Source organism: Malaclemys terrapin, chromosome 7 (genome assembly GCF_027887155.1).
Source record: "Malaclemys terrapin pileata isolate rMalTer1 chromosome 7, rMalTer1.hap1, whole genome shotgun sequence".
NCBI classification, from domain to species: Eukaryota; Metazoa; Chordata; order Testudines; family Emydidae; genus Malaclemys; species Malaclemys terrapin.
In genome coordinates, this window is record NC_071511.1 from 73,772,083 (window position 1) to 73,788,228 (window position 16,146).

The 16,146-nt window shown below is 38.1% G+C and overlaps 1 protein-coding gene across 1 annotated transcript; it reads right to left on the minus strand.

Annotated features, from left to right (window-relative positions):
* Positions 1 to 683: 683 nt before the first annotated feature.
* Positions 684 to 15,498, minus strand: LRIT1 (leucine rich repeat, Ig-like and transmembrane domains 1). Its single transcript, XM_054033418.1, has 4 exons — positions 15,377 to 15,498; positions 10,961 to 11,427; positions 4,405 to 4,710; positions 684 to 1,696 (listed from the first exon to the last, which is right to left on the minus strand). The coding sequence occupies exons 1-4, from the start codon at positions 15,496 to 15,498 to the stop codon at positions 684 to 686; spliced, it is 1,908 nt and encodes a 635-aa protein (XP_053889393.1).
* Between the last annotated feature and the right edge of the window lie 648 nt (positions 15,499 to 16,146).

A 16,146-nucleotide genomic window follows, 5' to 3' on the forward strand; every position in this document is an offset into this window, starting at 1 on the left:
GATGTGGCATTAAGTATTAAATACCGAGATCACACTTACATAATTTATTCTCTTGGTTGCTACTCTTTACTATTTTTCCTCAAATCAATACATTAATGTAATAATAAATTATGATTGTCACATTTTATAGTTAATTGTGTATTTGCTTTCATGATCTATTAAGCATCAAGCTTTTAATTGTTTTGGGAGTACCAAATGAGTCTATGAATCTTCACAACATTTGTAGTTAAATTTCTATTATCATTAGAAACAACTTCATTGTTTATCATCCTAAAGGAATTCAACATAGTCGATATTAAAATATTTAGTGTACAACAAGCCAGATATTCAAACAACAATATGCAAGAATGTATTTGACAACATTACTTAATATTCTCATATTCAATCTGACAACTTCATTTTTGACAAAGGAATGCTATCCCAGGGGAATTTAGGAACAATCACAAAAATCTTTTGCATCTATCTGATTAGATGCAACTCAGCAAACAAAACTGTGCAAAATGTTCCAAAAGAGCGGAGTATAACCAGTCTTCTCACGTTGCTCTCTTGAACATGTTGGGGTACATTACTACTGACATATTGACCTGCAACAGCATATTCTGGTGTAAGATCTACAGGGTAAAGAGTCATATGCATTTGTGTGTGCATGTGTGTCTAACATGCCAACAATTGGCCTAGTAATATCAGCAAAAGTACTCATTGGGTTGCCCCTCTGTCTTTGGTATTGCTTCTGAGTCCACGCTAGATCGTGCAGACAGCAGTCTGTTAGACTCATCTGGGGTGTGTCTAGTCAAGTATTCTCCTTCCCCTCCTTTAGTTTTGGCCCCTGGAGACAGACTTTCAAATGTGACATAGGACTCCTGAACTTCCTTGGGTTTCCGCACTAAGCATTTTTTGCAGCGCCTTTTCAATGCCCCACAGCAGACCACTAGGGTCAGAGGCACAGCAATGACACAGGCCACACTGATCACCACCACATTAATGAGTTTTTGGGTTCCACCGGCACTGGCAACTTCATCTGTGGAAAATATGATGCATTGCTCCTTCCTGGGGATCAGCCCTTTCACACAGACACACACTATGTATTTGGTCTTTGGCATCAGCCCGTCAATGGTGATCTTAGTCTTACCTGGCTCCACACTGATTCTGCGCATTTCCCTTTCTCCAAAAATGGCATAAAGGACACTGAATATGGTTGTGTTCTTTGCCTGAGGAGCTTTCCAGGCCAATGAGACACTTTGATCCGTGTCTCCTATCACTCTGACAGACCTCACTATACGTTCTGGCTCCTGTTGACCAGGAGGTAGACTTGATAGAAGATTTCTTGGATTGTTATTCTGCTCCTTCACCATATTCTGTGCCTCATTCTGGAACCCTAGATTCTCTTCTGTGTTAACACGGACTGGTCTGGCACCTAATGTAGGTGAAGTTGAGGTTGTGATAACGTACCTAGCCACCAGCTTATCATTGTAAGCAGCTGCTTCCATCCCGCTCACCTTCCCATTCCATACTCCTTTAGAGTTAGCATTAGGGTCATCAGTGCCTTCAGAATCAGTGATGATGAGGGATATGAAAGCCTCTGTAGCCCCTAGGAAGTTCTTTGCTTTACAAATGTACTCTCCAGAATCCAGATAGGAGACTACAGGCAAGCCTAGAATAGACCAGCTCATTCCATCACTAGAAATTTCCTGGTGCACTGAAAAAAAACAAAAAAACATGGATATTATGTAAAATATTAAGAAGATGGATTCAGCAAAATTACTATTATACATAGCAGAATGATCATTTTGTTAACCAAAATATGAAATCAAAATAAACCTAATGAAAGGATATTGTCTGTTAGACTACTGTCAAGATCACTTTAGTTTATCTAGTTCATCCATACACCCTCTTCCAAAAAATATGATGAAATTTTTTCAGGGCAAAGCCAGAATTGGAAAACAAGCTAGGAAAGATTTCCCCATCCTTAAAAAAATTGTGTATATAAAACACTGCAAGCATGTGCATGAATGAGAGTGAAGAAAGTTGTGTTTGGAAGAGTAGATATACTTTTTTACTTATGATTCACATGAAAGAAAATCACTGCTCAAGAGGAGATTGTCTTTCAAGATGCACATATGGTAGCTCCTAGAATAAATAAACAAGAGACAAATGGCTGGGAAATAATCTGCTGTTTGCTGTAGAATTAAAGTGAATATTTATACCACGTTACATACTGAGCACCTTACAAACATCCAATCATGTTAAGATCCAGCCTTTTGGAGAAGGAATCTTGCTAATGAAAATTGAATCAAACCAACCAAACAAAAAAATCAAAGGCTTTTGCACCTTATGGGTTAAGTATTCATTGAGTGGGGAGGTTCAGCAGAAAACAATTTCGAATCTTCCTGTGACCATTCTAAAATACTCTTACAGCTAGAATGAGAGCAGTTTTTCCTTTCATTCTTTCAGAAAAGTTAATATTTCAAGCTGTCATATTACAGCGTTCATGAGGAAACTCCATCACTGAGAGGTACTGTATTTTTTCAGACAACTCTTCACTGAAAGGTGGTAATGCCATGTTTAATGTGGCACAAAATATATCAATCATGACTGTAGCTAGAGTAAACTTAATATACGCTTTCTAGAATGCATTCTTTATTTTGCAGGGAGGGACTTTTTGTTTGTTTGTTTTTAATGTGGGAGGCATGTTTTCAGCATGATATGTAGGCATTATCATTGGTAGCAGCTGCATCATGTCATGCACAACAGAGTAATGGCTTGTGAAGATCACAAAAAAAGGACTTCTATTACAAGTCATTCTATAGCTGTGAAAAAAAATTATATCCGCTCCCTGTCTCTGTGGCACTGAAGAATCTCATAACACTTTAAGGACACATAACACAAATCTATTCATTTTGTTTAGATCTTATAAGGAAATTATTTAATAGGCTGGTCCAATAAGATAATACCATTCAGGGGATAACAGTTAACTTTCTGAACTTGCACCCTTAGGGAGAAATCCTGGTCCCAGTGACATGAACAACAAAATCCCCTATGCCTTGAATGGGTCTAGAAATTCACCCTTCATTTCCAGATTCTGGAAGACCTGTGCCCACCCACATGCCAAGGGAATATCTCTTGTTGTTCTCTTTAACTCTGCATTCAGACGGTATCAGATCCAGTCTTTCTTGTGAAAGGAAAGATCACCATGATAGGGAGCATTTAAAGGGAACAATGACTATCCTGAAGAATCCCCACTTTAAGGGGGGAAAGCATTCAAAGTAGAGCTGATCTGAATTTTTCCATTGGAAAATGCCAATTCATCAAAAGTGAAATGTTTGCAGAAATAATGTTGATTTCAATGCAACTGTATTTTTAAAAAATGGGCAGAGGGGAGAGAAGCATTTTGACCTTTTCGAAATCGAAAAATCAATTTTCCATTTTGAAAGGACTTTTTTCAATTGGTTTTTTTTTTTAATATATTTTTTTAATAAAAGTCAAAATCAGAATGAAACATCTCAACCAACTCAAAATAAATTTTGGGGAGAGAGGGTTGTTTTGCAGGAAATATTAAAATGTGTTAATTTCTGTCCATTTTGAAATGGAAAAAAGTCAAAATTGAAGATTTCTCTGAGAAATGAAAAATTTTGTTCCCACCCAACTCCAATTGAAAGTCATTTTAATTTTGAGGGTCAGACTTAATGAGACACTGTATTACATGCTTTACAATCTTGCTTATTGAGTATGCTTTCAATAACCTTTAGGAGTTTAGTGACTTTTTTCCTCTCAATATTTGTTCCATTATCTTACCAGGGATTTTATTATTCCTCCAGTCTTCCTGTCACCTGCAAATTTGATCTTGGTTGATTGACATCAAAGAAACATCTGCCAGAGCTTTATTAATTGTTTTGTTAGCAGTTCAACATTTCAGACATACGAAAGCACACAATGGAGCCCGGGCAAGCCCACAACTAGTTTTTTAGGAAGACTGTTTAATACGTAATTAAAACTAATTTTAAAATGCCTCTTATTTTAGCTTCACCCTTGTGATGCAAATAGGTGTGCAAACCCACCTAAAAGTACTTTGCAGAGACCAGCTTGTACAGTACTACTGCAGTACATTTGTTGTGGAACAAAGAAAACAAAACATGCTTGATATGATAGTTTATTATATAAACATTAATATATTCACACTGAAGTATGAGTTAGTTGTATGAGCTTCGAAAAAAAACATAAATACTGTAGAGAATTACAATGTTAACATTCTCCTCTTGCTAGCCTCCTATTTTCTTATTCAGCATGAGGCATATTCAGTAGTTCTATCTATTTGGAAGAGCTGAAGCTGATATTTGCTCCAGGGTGTGCAGAAAACACAAGCCTACTTTCCAATCACACAGTGTGAAATAAAGAGCCAGAACCCACCTGTGCCATTGAGTTGATTACCATCAGCCCGTCTCCAGCTGAGTTCAGGAATAGGTACCCCAGTAGTACCACACCGCAGTAACACAGTGCTACCCAGTATGGTCTTCACTTTGGCTACAGAAGTATGTACAACAGGGCTTTGACATTTTCTTAGTTCGACTTGACTGAAGAAGACTCCAGCAAGACTCCGTGGGGTAAAGCATTTCAGTCTTGGCTCTATAAATGCTATGTTAGGAGACTGGAAGTTTAGGAAATGGACCATTTCATACAGACTGCAGTCACACACCCAAGGATTGTCCTGTAAACCTGTCAAGAGAAATCATGATAGTCAACATTTCCATTGCTACTTTTCACTTTATATTCATTAACGGACAAGTGGTGACTGGCTTATAGTTTGCTTCCAACTAGGGGCGTTTGTGGCCCTGCATATGGAATACAGCCTTGGAGTCCAGAAGCCTAGGTTTAATTCTCACCGTATGGCTTGGACCACTCTGAGCCTTACTTACCCCATCAGTAACATGGCACTAACAGAGCTTTATAAACTGTTTTGGCATCTGTGGATGAAAAAGTACTATGGCAGTGCAAAGTATGATTATTCATACAATCAAAACAGATTGTTAGGAGGAGAAAACAGCCTTTCCTTAGTTAACATTGCAGTCAGCTTCTATATCTTTGGCTTGAAAAAAAGAATTGTCCTGCTGTTTTTGAGTTGCTCTGTTTTGAAATTTTGACTTTTGTTTAAAGTTTCTTTGTCTCCCGCTAGCTCAAAACTGGCTATTTGGGTACTACACCTTCACATTTTCCACATAGTTCTATTTCTTTGGAAACTTGTACGCCAGTTATATTTGAAGAAAACAGGTGACAAGAAATCAAGCAGTTATTAGAGGTTTTGTTTTAAATAGTTTGGGAGAGAGGCCTTCCTCATTAATTTCAAATGATGTGAATAAGAAATTTTTGCCATCACTTCAGAGGGAGCAGGAGCAAGTACTCGGTAAATGTGTGAGCACTTTCCCATCCACTGGTTGGTTGCAGCGTACAAAGAACATATGGCTCCTTTTAAAATTCAGAGAAGCTTTTCTTTAGATCAATTAGTAGAGACCTCTGTTTTTAGAGCTGTAGGACAAAGGTTCTAGTGCAGGTGTTTGTGGTTTGCTATAGAAAGGTAACAACCATTCAATATTGAATGCAACCAGAGTCCCATTGTATGACTGATTATAACCCCTTTTATATCTCAAAAAGAAAGAAAGATCTTCATGCTTTCACATTTTTCACATTATCAATCTCACAGGCAAATCACACATTTCCTGAAAATTTTGATTCAGTTAAGTAAGATTAAATAACTTTAATTTTACTCCTTTTCCCGTTTCGCAAGATGTCTGATTTTGATTCATTTCCCTCTGTCTGCCCCAAGAAATCACATTATAACAAAAACTGTGAAACATGGGTGCATTTTAACAATATCCCTTAGAAAAAAAATTAAATATCAAAATCACAATAAAAATAATGCATATCCATTAATCAGAGTTAAAGTTGTTGTATTGTGATAAATTATGTATTTCTTTACCCTTGAAAAGAGTGATTTGTTTGTTTAAGATGTAATATATAGGGCTCATGTCCTTAATATAAGGGCTCATGTCCTTAACTGTTCATTTCTTTGCTTTAAACACTTGGGCTCGGCAAAAGAAGTGATAGATATATAGATTCTTGTCACTTAATTACCTTAACTGGTTTTAAAATAAAGTTATTGGGTTTTGTTTGCTTTGGAATTAAACATACTTTATTACTCGAAAAATGATAATGTTAGAAAAATAATGACTTTGAGATGTTTAAGGGTTCAGTTCAAGAATGCATCCCTAATTCAGGAGAGTACGTAAGCACATACTTAACTTTAAAGTTAATGGGACTTAAACACATGTCTAAAGATAAGGACATGCTGAAGTGCTATCTTGAATTAGAATCGACTTAAGCAGGAGTTTAAATACTTTTGTGAATCAGAGACTAAAGTTGATTACCTAAAGTAAAGGCCTACATGATGGGGTGCAGTGCAGGTGCTACACTGGATTCTGACATAGCTGACCATGGGAGGAACACTGCAGATTAGGCATACCCTCAGGCAACCTCCTCTCTTCTGCCAGCAATTCAACAAGCTGTCATGGAAGGATGGACATAACGTTCTACTAGCACACCTTTTGTGTGCAGATGATCCTATACCTGCAATGGTGCTATGGCCTTGCCTACAGTGACATATTTCATGACATTTCCAAGCATTGCACTGGTGGAAACAGTTTAGGCAGGGCACAAGTGTTTTTACCCCGATCTGATCTAATGCTACTCAGAGCAGGTCTATATGACACAATAATAAACACAGTTTTACCCTGTTTACACTAACACTTCCAGCATTTATACCACTTAAGCAATGGCACTGCTGGTAGCAATAATAATAAATGGAGATATCCCATCTCCTAGAACTGGAAGGGACCTTGAAAGGTCATCAAGTCTAACCCCCTGCCTTCACTAGCAGGACCAAGTACTGATTTTTACCCCAGATCCTCAAGTGGCCCCCTCAAGGATTAAACTCACAACCCTGGGTTTAGCAGACCAATACTCAAACCACTGAGCTATCCATCCCTCCCCCTGCTCACTGAGATAGCATATCACTGAGATTCTAATTTAGACACAACATTGCAGCAATACCAAGGCTTCCAGTGAATAAAAGATCTGTGAATGCTACAGTTAGTATAAATGCAGTCACGAGCAACTGACATCTCACAGAAATATTAAAAACATTCTGCTGAAGAAGAAATGATGCCTGTCTCATTCCATGCTATCACTGTTAGGAAGGTGTTTTAAAAGTGGTATGCCTAAGTAGTGGGACATTTTTTACAAATTTTAAGCTAAATACATTAAAACTCAGGGAACGGATGCTGGATAGGAGCAGGGCTGGGAAAATATATAAAAAAAGAGTCCATAAACATTGTCACATTTCTAAACAGATTTATATTGTCTGCACCCAAACCCCTTGTGTGTTTGCTATCTGCAAATGTTCTAGCAAGTTAATTTACTGTCAAGAATGCTTAGCAAAAGTAAGACAATATTACAGAAGTTAACTGGAATATTCACAGAAGTTAACTTAGTTTTCTGATTCTCAGTCCCTTCCTGAAATTAAACTCTTGATGTATGATCATTCTATTTGCCCTCACTGGACACCTTCACTTTTCTCTTCTGCTTAATGTATCCATGTCTGAGAGACCTACAAATGTCCTATCTATACTACGTGAATCCAGTTGTTAGATCAGCTCTGCTATTGTTTTTCTGACCAATGTGCACACAAATATTTTTCTGTGAGTTGTGCTAACCAAACCATACTGTATAGACCCCATGGACAGGCTGCGGTATGGTTTTAAATATGGTCATAGCTTGGTTCTTTAAAAGGCTTTTCTCACGTTCTTGCAGCTCAGCCCTTGGCTATGGACCACAGATGCCTCCTATGTCTGCATGTACTCCTTGGTTCCTATAACATACAAGGAGACTATGTATTTATCTACTCAGTAAAAAGGACTAATGAAAAAAATGATCTAAAACCCATGTTCAGTGTGCACTAAAGGTCAAAAAAAGCAAGCAAAATGCCAGAATGCAAAAAGAATGGGATGAAGATACTATAATGCTACTGAGAAAATAAATGGTAGGCCATCACCCAGACTACTATGTTCAATTCGGCCAGGCCTGTCTGGAAAAAAAATATAGTAGAAATGCAGGGAGTAACAATATAGGCAACAAAATAATTAGACAAATAAAAACATCCATATGAAGAGACTAGAGACTGAAAAGATTTGGACCTTTGACAGATGTATATAAAATAATGATGGTACAGAGCAGTGGTTTTCAACCATTTTGGTCCACAACCCAAACAATGGCAAAAGCACAACCCAAACAACTGCATAAGAATTGCCCCACAATCTACCATGCCCCACAATACTGTGGAATTTAGACCCAGGGTTGATTTTGTGGCCATTTTGTGGATTACAGATCATGTGAGAGAGGGGGCAGCTGTTGCTGCTAAAATGAGGGAAGACTGACTGGGAGGGAGCATTGCTGCTAGAGAGGTTTGGTGGTTGGTGGATGAGTAGGCTTGGTGCAGTTGGCGTGGGAATGAAGGACTTTTTCATCCTCTCTCTTTCCCCATATGCACAGCACTCATCTCTGAGTGTTGGGAAGCACTACTCCAAGGGGCTGTGAAACTGGCTACATAGCCTACAGAGAGACAGTTTCTCCAGCCACAGTGCCAGGCCCTGTGTGGGCTGACAGGCAAAAGGGGCCTGAGCAGCTGCTCTGGGATTAGGTCTTTCCTTGAAGTCAATGGGAGTAAGGATAGTGTTGGAATTAACACCCAGAATGGACCATGATGGTTCAGAGATGGCTAGATGAGCATTCTTATAAGACTATTGCTCCACCCTTCCCATCTCCTTAGTATTGCAATACCTGCAGTACACCAGCTATGACCAGGAACACCTCCTTTGCTCATGGGCCTTCCTAGTTCTTGCCTTTTTTTACAACCCAGAAGGAATAACTTCCACTGACAATCTTTCTCTGGGAGTGAAAATAAGACATGGCCATAAAATACACACTTTTTTCTCTTCTAAACTCACAGTTCAGCCATTTGTTTGATCTCATGGCAATACTCTCCTTTTTCACTTCAGGACTCAAAGCTCATGTGAGTTTAGTTCAGTAGATACTATGAAAATTTTTTTGCAGTAAAAGTACAAACAAATTAACAGTGGGAAACACTAATTTAATCTCAAATAACCAATTCTACTGTATTTCTATTTTCCAAACAAAGACATTTGGGCTTTGGCATAGTTGTCCAGACCTCATCTCTCTCTCTCTCTCTCTCACACACACAATCTCCCCTTTTAAGCTCCACACTACTAATCCCTTCACCATTGCTCATCTCCTAGCCCTTCCTGTCTCCCCTGCAGCTTTTTTCTGAAAGGTGATCCAGATTCGTAGCTTCACATTTACTAAACCTATGTATTTGTGTGACACATGAGCCAATGCAGCAATTGATGATCAACCACACTATCACAAACTACTCCTCAAGCCCCTACTCAATTGTTGATGCCTCATCCAAGCACTTATATAAAAGAACATCACAAAGCTGACAATGAAAGACATGAATATCCAGAAAGCACTAAGCTGTTTCTAAAAATATTTTTATTATAACATCCTAAAACCAAAGGCTTTGAAGAGAATTCAGAATGATGTGCTTTATGGAACTAAAGGGAATGACTGAATCCTTGCTATTCATAGATTTTTTTGCTTTCAGTGAGAAAGCCATGGCCAGGAAGGAAATTTAGGATGCAGCTGTGCATCTCAATCCCTGGACTAAAATCCACGGACTTCACACACTCTAATCACCTGTGTATGTGCACAGAGGGGAAATCTGGAGTGGGATTTAAGGATCAGTGGGTTGGTCTATAAATTATAGTATGACTCTAACCCATTATCTCCATATACATTTCTCTGTATGGATTTCTTAAGATCCTGGCACAAGCAAACTATACAGATGATTGTGCAAATTTCCACAAAAAGAGATCTATGCAATATATTGTTATAGCCAACATTCCATAACATAAAAGGGACCATGCAATAGAAAACATGTCTTTTGTTTTGTTAAGAATTTATTTAGCACTTTGCAAAATGCACCAAGAAGACACCATTTATTTTTACTAGCAAAAGATACTAAAACTTGGCCAGCCCACAACTTGATTCTTTCTTTTAAAAATGTGTGGGTTTCTTTTAAGTGTGACCTTAGTGTTAGAAAAACAAGCTCCACATTTATCCACAGAAGAAGATTAGCAGCATTGTAATCTTCTTCACACTTTGGGGACCACCGCTGGGAATAAGAGTAACTCATATCCTCTCCAATGAGGTTGTCAGCAAGAGTGTGAATTGATGCCAAATACTGTGGTTATGTATGCAATACGGACATAAAGGGTCACGTCCTCAGGTGTAAACTGAAGTCAGTGTCACTCCATCAGTTTATACTAATTGAGGATATGGTCCATAACCACTTGGAACTGCCTAGAGACCACCAATTTAGTTCATGTAGCCTATCAAACAACCAGCAGATGGCAACAACCTTGAGTCACCCTGAGATGGATTCGAATAAATGATCTAGAGATAAAACACTCATAGACAAGCCCCTGAACTTCTCAGTATGCTTGTTGCAGAATTTCATTCTGGGCTACTGCAACAGAGGTGGCTCACAAGACAATCATCTGTAACTTGATTTTCTGTTGCAAAGCCACCCAACAAAAAATGTCATTTTAGAATTCATGGGTGTTCAGATAGTGTATGAACTGTAGCTGTCCTTACTTTCAACAGGGAATCTATTAGCCTGCAGGGGGACTAGAGGAACAACAATATATTTCCATTAAAAACACACTTTCTTCCTAGAGTGAATGAGCAATATTAAGGTACTGCTCTTGTATGTTGCATGCTTGATATTCCTCTCAAGTGCATTGTTATTTAGCCCTATTTTTTTTAACTCTCTTACCTAAGATGATCTTGGAATTGTCATTGGGGAAGTAAGGAACTGCCTGGAGGTTAGCCCAGGTTGAAATAAGCTCTTGAGGAAGAGTCATCAGTTTATTGCTAGACAGATCCAAGTAGGTGATGTTCTTGATGTAACGAGCAGCTTCTGCTGGTATTGAGGTGAGTTCATTATTGTGTAAATCCAGCAGCCGTAGCTGGGGCATGTCTGCAAGAACTTCCCATGGAAATAAGATTAAGTCATTCCCGTCCAGTCTCAATTCCTGTAACCGGCGGAGACCCCTAAAGGTAATCACACTGACACTAGCCAAAGAATTGTAGGGCATCCAGAGGTATTCCAGATTACGGAGAGAATGGAAAGCTTCTCCTGGTACTCTCCTGATGGCCGTCTTTTCTATTCGAAGTTTAGATGTATCTCCTGGGATGTTCACAGGGGTGAGTGTCATCTCTGGGTCATTGCACAGCACAGTTCTGATTGGAAAAAACAAATATTAAATTACATTTCTATAGTTTGAATTTTTTTTATTTTATTCTAATCTATGATTTATACATGCTTTTCTCTTTTTCAGTCTCTTTGTTTTCTTACCAACCATTCTATACATATATGACTCAGCTATGTAAAAAAATCAAAGCAATTTAGGTACATAGGATCAAATTCAATCTTTTTGTAAATGAATTCAGTGAGTTGCAACTATTTATGTTAGGTATGAATCTGGCTCATGAAGTCTTTCTTCTTTTTATTTTTAATTGACTTTCTGAAAATTTTGACCATAACATTCCTGCATTAGAGGGTATGTCAGTACATGTTAAAACCCAGTTTATCAGTTGAGCCGTGAGAGATTTGGCTAAAGAGCCAAATATTAAACAAGCCTCTCTCAGGTAGAGGTCAGAGGTGTTGTGATAATTGATCCTACAAATTTACCCTAATTGTGAGCTCAACCATGTAAAGTGAGTGAAAGTTCATAAAGTGTCACAATTACCTATGACAACAAATGTTGATGGGAAAAGGTGCAAAAAAGAAGCAAAAAGCCTGAATTAGTCCAAATAAGAAAGCCTATTGATATAATTCAAGGACTGTGTTAAGATCATATTTGGTAAACAAGGAAAGTATAGAACTGGAAATCAATTAACCAAAATTGGTGTGTTGGAAATTAGGCCTAATTGGTTGACAAAATAAAGAGCCTGGATTATTCCTTTTTTGGGCCCTTCTAAAAGAGACTTTGAGGCAGAAAAGGGGAAACTTTTTACCACCACCATGGCTGCAGTGGAAGGATTGTTATCATGACACCAAATCTTGATACTCCAATGGGGACACTCAGGCATCATTGCTGCACCAGCAAGGACCCCAATCTTATACATGTGAGATTTTGCTCTGTTTTCCCCACCCTCATGTGCTCCTTTTTGTCCCTCACATCTTCCTCCTGACCCCTCTCTCTCTCTCTCTCAGCTTTTCATCTGACTCTGAAGCCAACTGTACTGGACAAGACCAGTCCAGCAAGATGAGATGGCCTATGCAGCTCTGCTCAGCCAGAGAAGGACCAGTGAAGGAGGAGGACCTGACCAGCCCTACCAGATCATGTTCCTGACAGAAGAAGTGAGCTGGGATCCAGAGCAATAGCTGTCATGGCTAATCTGTCCAACCAAAGCATCCGTCTGTGACTGACCATCTGCCCTGTATCCTGAGAATATCAACAAAAGTCGTATTTCCCTCATCTTTACTATCCTATCTCTACTCTCCCTTCTGTGTCTGTCCGTTTTGTATGAAGTAGGGAAGTGACTATCATTCCCAACTCAGGACTGAACAACAGAAGTATCCCTTTCTTCCCCACCGAGAAGTACTGTTTAACTGAATACGAGATTTTAACTAATATTCACTGTCTCCAAAAAGGGACTTTGTTACATTTCGATTAAGCTTGTTTTACATAATCAACTTCCGTTTCAATGTTCTTTACCTCATTTTGAGTCTTGTCCTTTTGTATGTTTCAAATCAATAAATTTGTAACCTTTGGTATGAATTTTATTGTGTGTTCTCCAAAGTCCTAAGCAGACTGAGGTCTCTGTTTACCAAACCCCAAAACCTGTTTAAAACTGTTCAGTGTTAGATAGTTTCAGAGTCATAGCATCAGCTTTGACTCTTTGGGCCCTTTATTCCATCCAACTGAATATAACAGGGGAACACACATTAAACACTGTATGGAATCTCCTATTCATAAAATGAAGTCAATTAAACCAACAAAACCCTACTTTGAAATCTGAACTACAGTGAAATCTGTTGGACTGTGCAATAGTGATAAAAGCCACTTCACTTTAAGCATTTGAAAGTAGATGAGTCAAAGCACTGGAAATTATTCTGTTGGTGAAAATCCTGCACTGGCTGTAGTGAACTAGATGACCTAATTGCTCTTTCCCATCTTTAATTTCTAAAGGCCGTATCCTACTCCTTTACTCTTTATTTACTTGGGCCTTATACAAGCAAAATTTGACTTTGGCTTTGTAAATGCATGAAATTGTAGATAGCAGTGAGGAAGGGAGAGAGACAGATATCTTAGAAAATACAATACAAAATGCACATCAGTTTGCCTAACAACAAGGGGAAGGGAGGAAAGGCAAATTCTTAGCATGAAATAAAGCTTAATTTATAAAAAGTAGCAGAATCAAATAAGCATGGTCCACTTCACATGCTAGAAGAGGTACTATGAGGGAAATGTAATATGATAATCTAAGGATCATCTCCTAATGACTGTGGCTGGTTAATAAATGGAATATTATAAAACCAGATCACTTTTAGCTGAAAGTGATTACTCCTCTACTATAGGTGCAAATAAATAACATAGCTAAACTGCTCTTGCTAAATGAGGCTTCCTAGAGATAAATGTTTTCAAGCTTTTAGATAAAATTGTTCATTCATGGTAGGTATACAATATAGTTACTTTTATTTAGTACTTCTACAATGGCATTAAATCTGTGATGGAAGATGCAAACACAACCCCGGGAGGTTGAGGAAAGAAATGCTTCACCTGACTCTCAAGCAACAGGGTGCAGTCAAGACTCAGACCAAAACTGATAGGCTCTGGAAGAAGGCTCATCCCACCCTCCTTAACTGAGGGCTGGGGGTTTGGGGAAAAACTAAGAACAAAAAGAAGAAAATAAAGAGACAGAAAATTCTTCTCCGTAATGCATTTCTTTTCTGTGAATGGCACAGAAGTTTCAATAATATGAGAAGCTATTACAGTGTAGCAATGTGCACTTATGCTACAGATGATATTTCCAGATGATACTATTGAGCACTAAACTGTTATTCTATGGGATAAACCCCTTCTACTACTGGGAAATTTGCTGTTTTTTCACTGAATCATAATATAGAAAAATTACAACAATTATCACCTTAGGGAATGGTAGACACCACACTTTTTAACATAGCTACCACAAAGTACTATCATATTTCCCAGTCACTGGAAGGGAATTCCACTATGGCCTCTTTGGGATAGCACTGATTATTTTTGTTGCATTCCTTGTCAATAACTACAGGCAATTTGTGTTACAACTGTACTTCTCACATAGAAAGCTACTGGTGCTACTTCTATCATACCTGAACAGTCTTGAGGAAAATTTTACTGACATTCAAAATCTAGGTGACAGTTTTTAGTTTCTCTTTGTTGAATTCCTTCATTAGAACCCTGTCTAGAAGAAATATGTATTCCAAAGAAAAAGGGATTGCTTTCTCTCCCTCTCTCTCTTTTTGTATTGTGAATATATTGTATAAAAGCTTGTCCTGTTTCCCATTAAGTCAAATAATTGCTTAATTACTACATTTTAAAAAGAAAGCATCCTCTACTAATATCTTAATTGTATTTCATTCCAAAAATAAAGAACTGGTCTTTGTTAAGATTTTGTGGAACTGAAATAAACCATTCTCAGATTTTACATTTAATGTATGGAATCTGCCTTTGAGTTTTCTTCTGGTTTGGGGATTGTTTCCGTCTAAAAAAAAACCCCTCTGATTAAAGGATTCTTAAGTAAATGGAATAGAGGGCAGTACTCCATGCATTTTTGAAAGCACTGTACTAAGCAAGCCTGGTTAATGCTTTGAAAGGAGAACAAAGTGAGCTAGAACTTAAAGACATCTTCTGCACATACAAAGTCCAGTATTTTCCATTTTATTCATCTTTCACCATTATACTGATGTTAATTATATTGCTTCTACCCTAGTAGAGAAGATCACCAAATGCTTTCTCTGAAATCAGATTATAGTGTGCTCAGAAGATAATCCTTCTGCGCATAAAGCTGTCGTACAAAGTGATTGGGGAAAATAACACACAAACAAATAGCCATGACACAAGCCATGTCTTTTTCCCCCCATACATCCTTACAAAGGTGAACACAAAATCTTCCAGATGAAAAACAAAGAGAACAAACATACCTTGCTTTTGTTCCTTCATTGATACTATAGAAGGCGCAGCTACATTGGGAAGGGCAAGTGCAGTGAGCCAAAGGCAGTCCTCCAAAAACTAAGCAGCAGACCAAGCCCACAGTGATCCACATTGTTACCTGCACATGAGGACGACTTCCAGATACTAGACAAAGTGAAGATTTTTCTCTATTGTTTTGTCCAGGGACTGGTCACATCTTGTTAACTCTCTTTCCATTTCATTCGCACAGTGATCTTCCAGCCCTCACTGAATCCATCAGATAAAAAAGGATAGGCAGGGGATTAAGGATGGGGACTTGAGTTATTTTCATGTAGGTGCTTATTGCTTCCGGGAATCACACAGACAAAGCATTTCTTCCCTCAGCGAGCAGCATCAATCCTGGATTCCAATAGAAAACCAGTGATTGTTGAATGGAACAACATAGTCTTTTTGTGATTCTAACAATGACAACATAAATATTACTTTAATAGATGTTGCCAGTAACTCACTTTCCTGTAGTGATTTCTTGAGTATTCGAAAAGGGTTCATAGTACTGCAGGAATCTGAGCCACTGAGAATATACAAAAATATAGAAAACTGTTTTATTGATTTGTCTTTTCTTAAAAAAAAAAAAGACCAACAGTTTAATGATTGATTAATTTTGCCAGTATGACCAATGTTATAAAACTAAGAATGATACAGTAGCTGGACACTATCCGTTGGTCCCGGGACATTTACATCGAGCACATCACCGGCCACCGCCAATACCAAGAGTGAGCCA

Excerpts from the sequence above, each read along its gene's own strand:
- LRIT1 (XM_054033418.1), bottom strand. The coding sequence starts at position 15,498 with ATGTGGATCACTGTGGGCTTGGTCTGCTGCTTAGTTTTTGGAGGACTG. Across the intron at positions 11,428-15,376 it reads AATGAAGGAACAAAAGCAAG|AACTGTGCTGTGCAATGACC; the intron begins GTATGTTTGTTC and ends TTTTCCAATCAG. Across the intron at positions 1,697-4,404 it reads TAATCAACTCAATGGCACAG|TGCACCAGGAAATTTCTAGT; the intron begins GTGGGTTCTGGC and ends GTTTTTTTTCAG.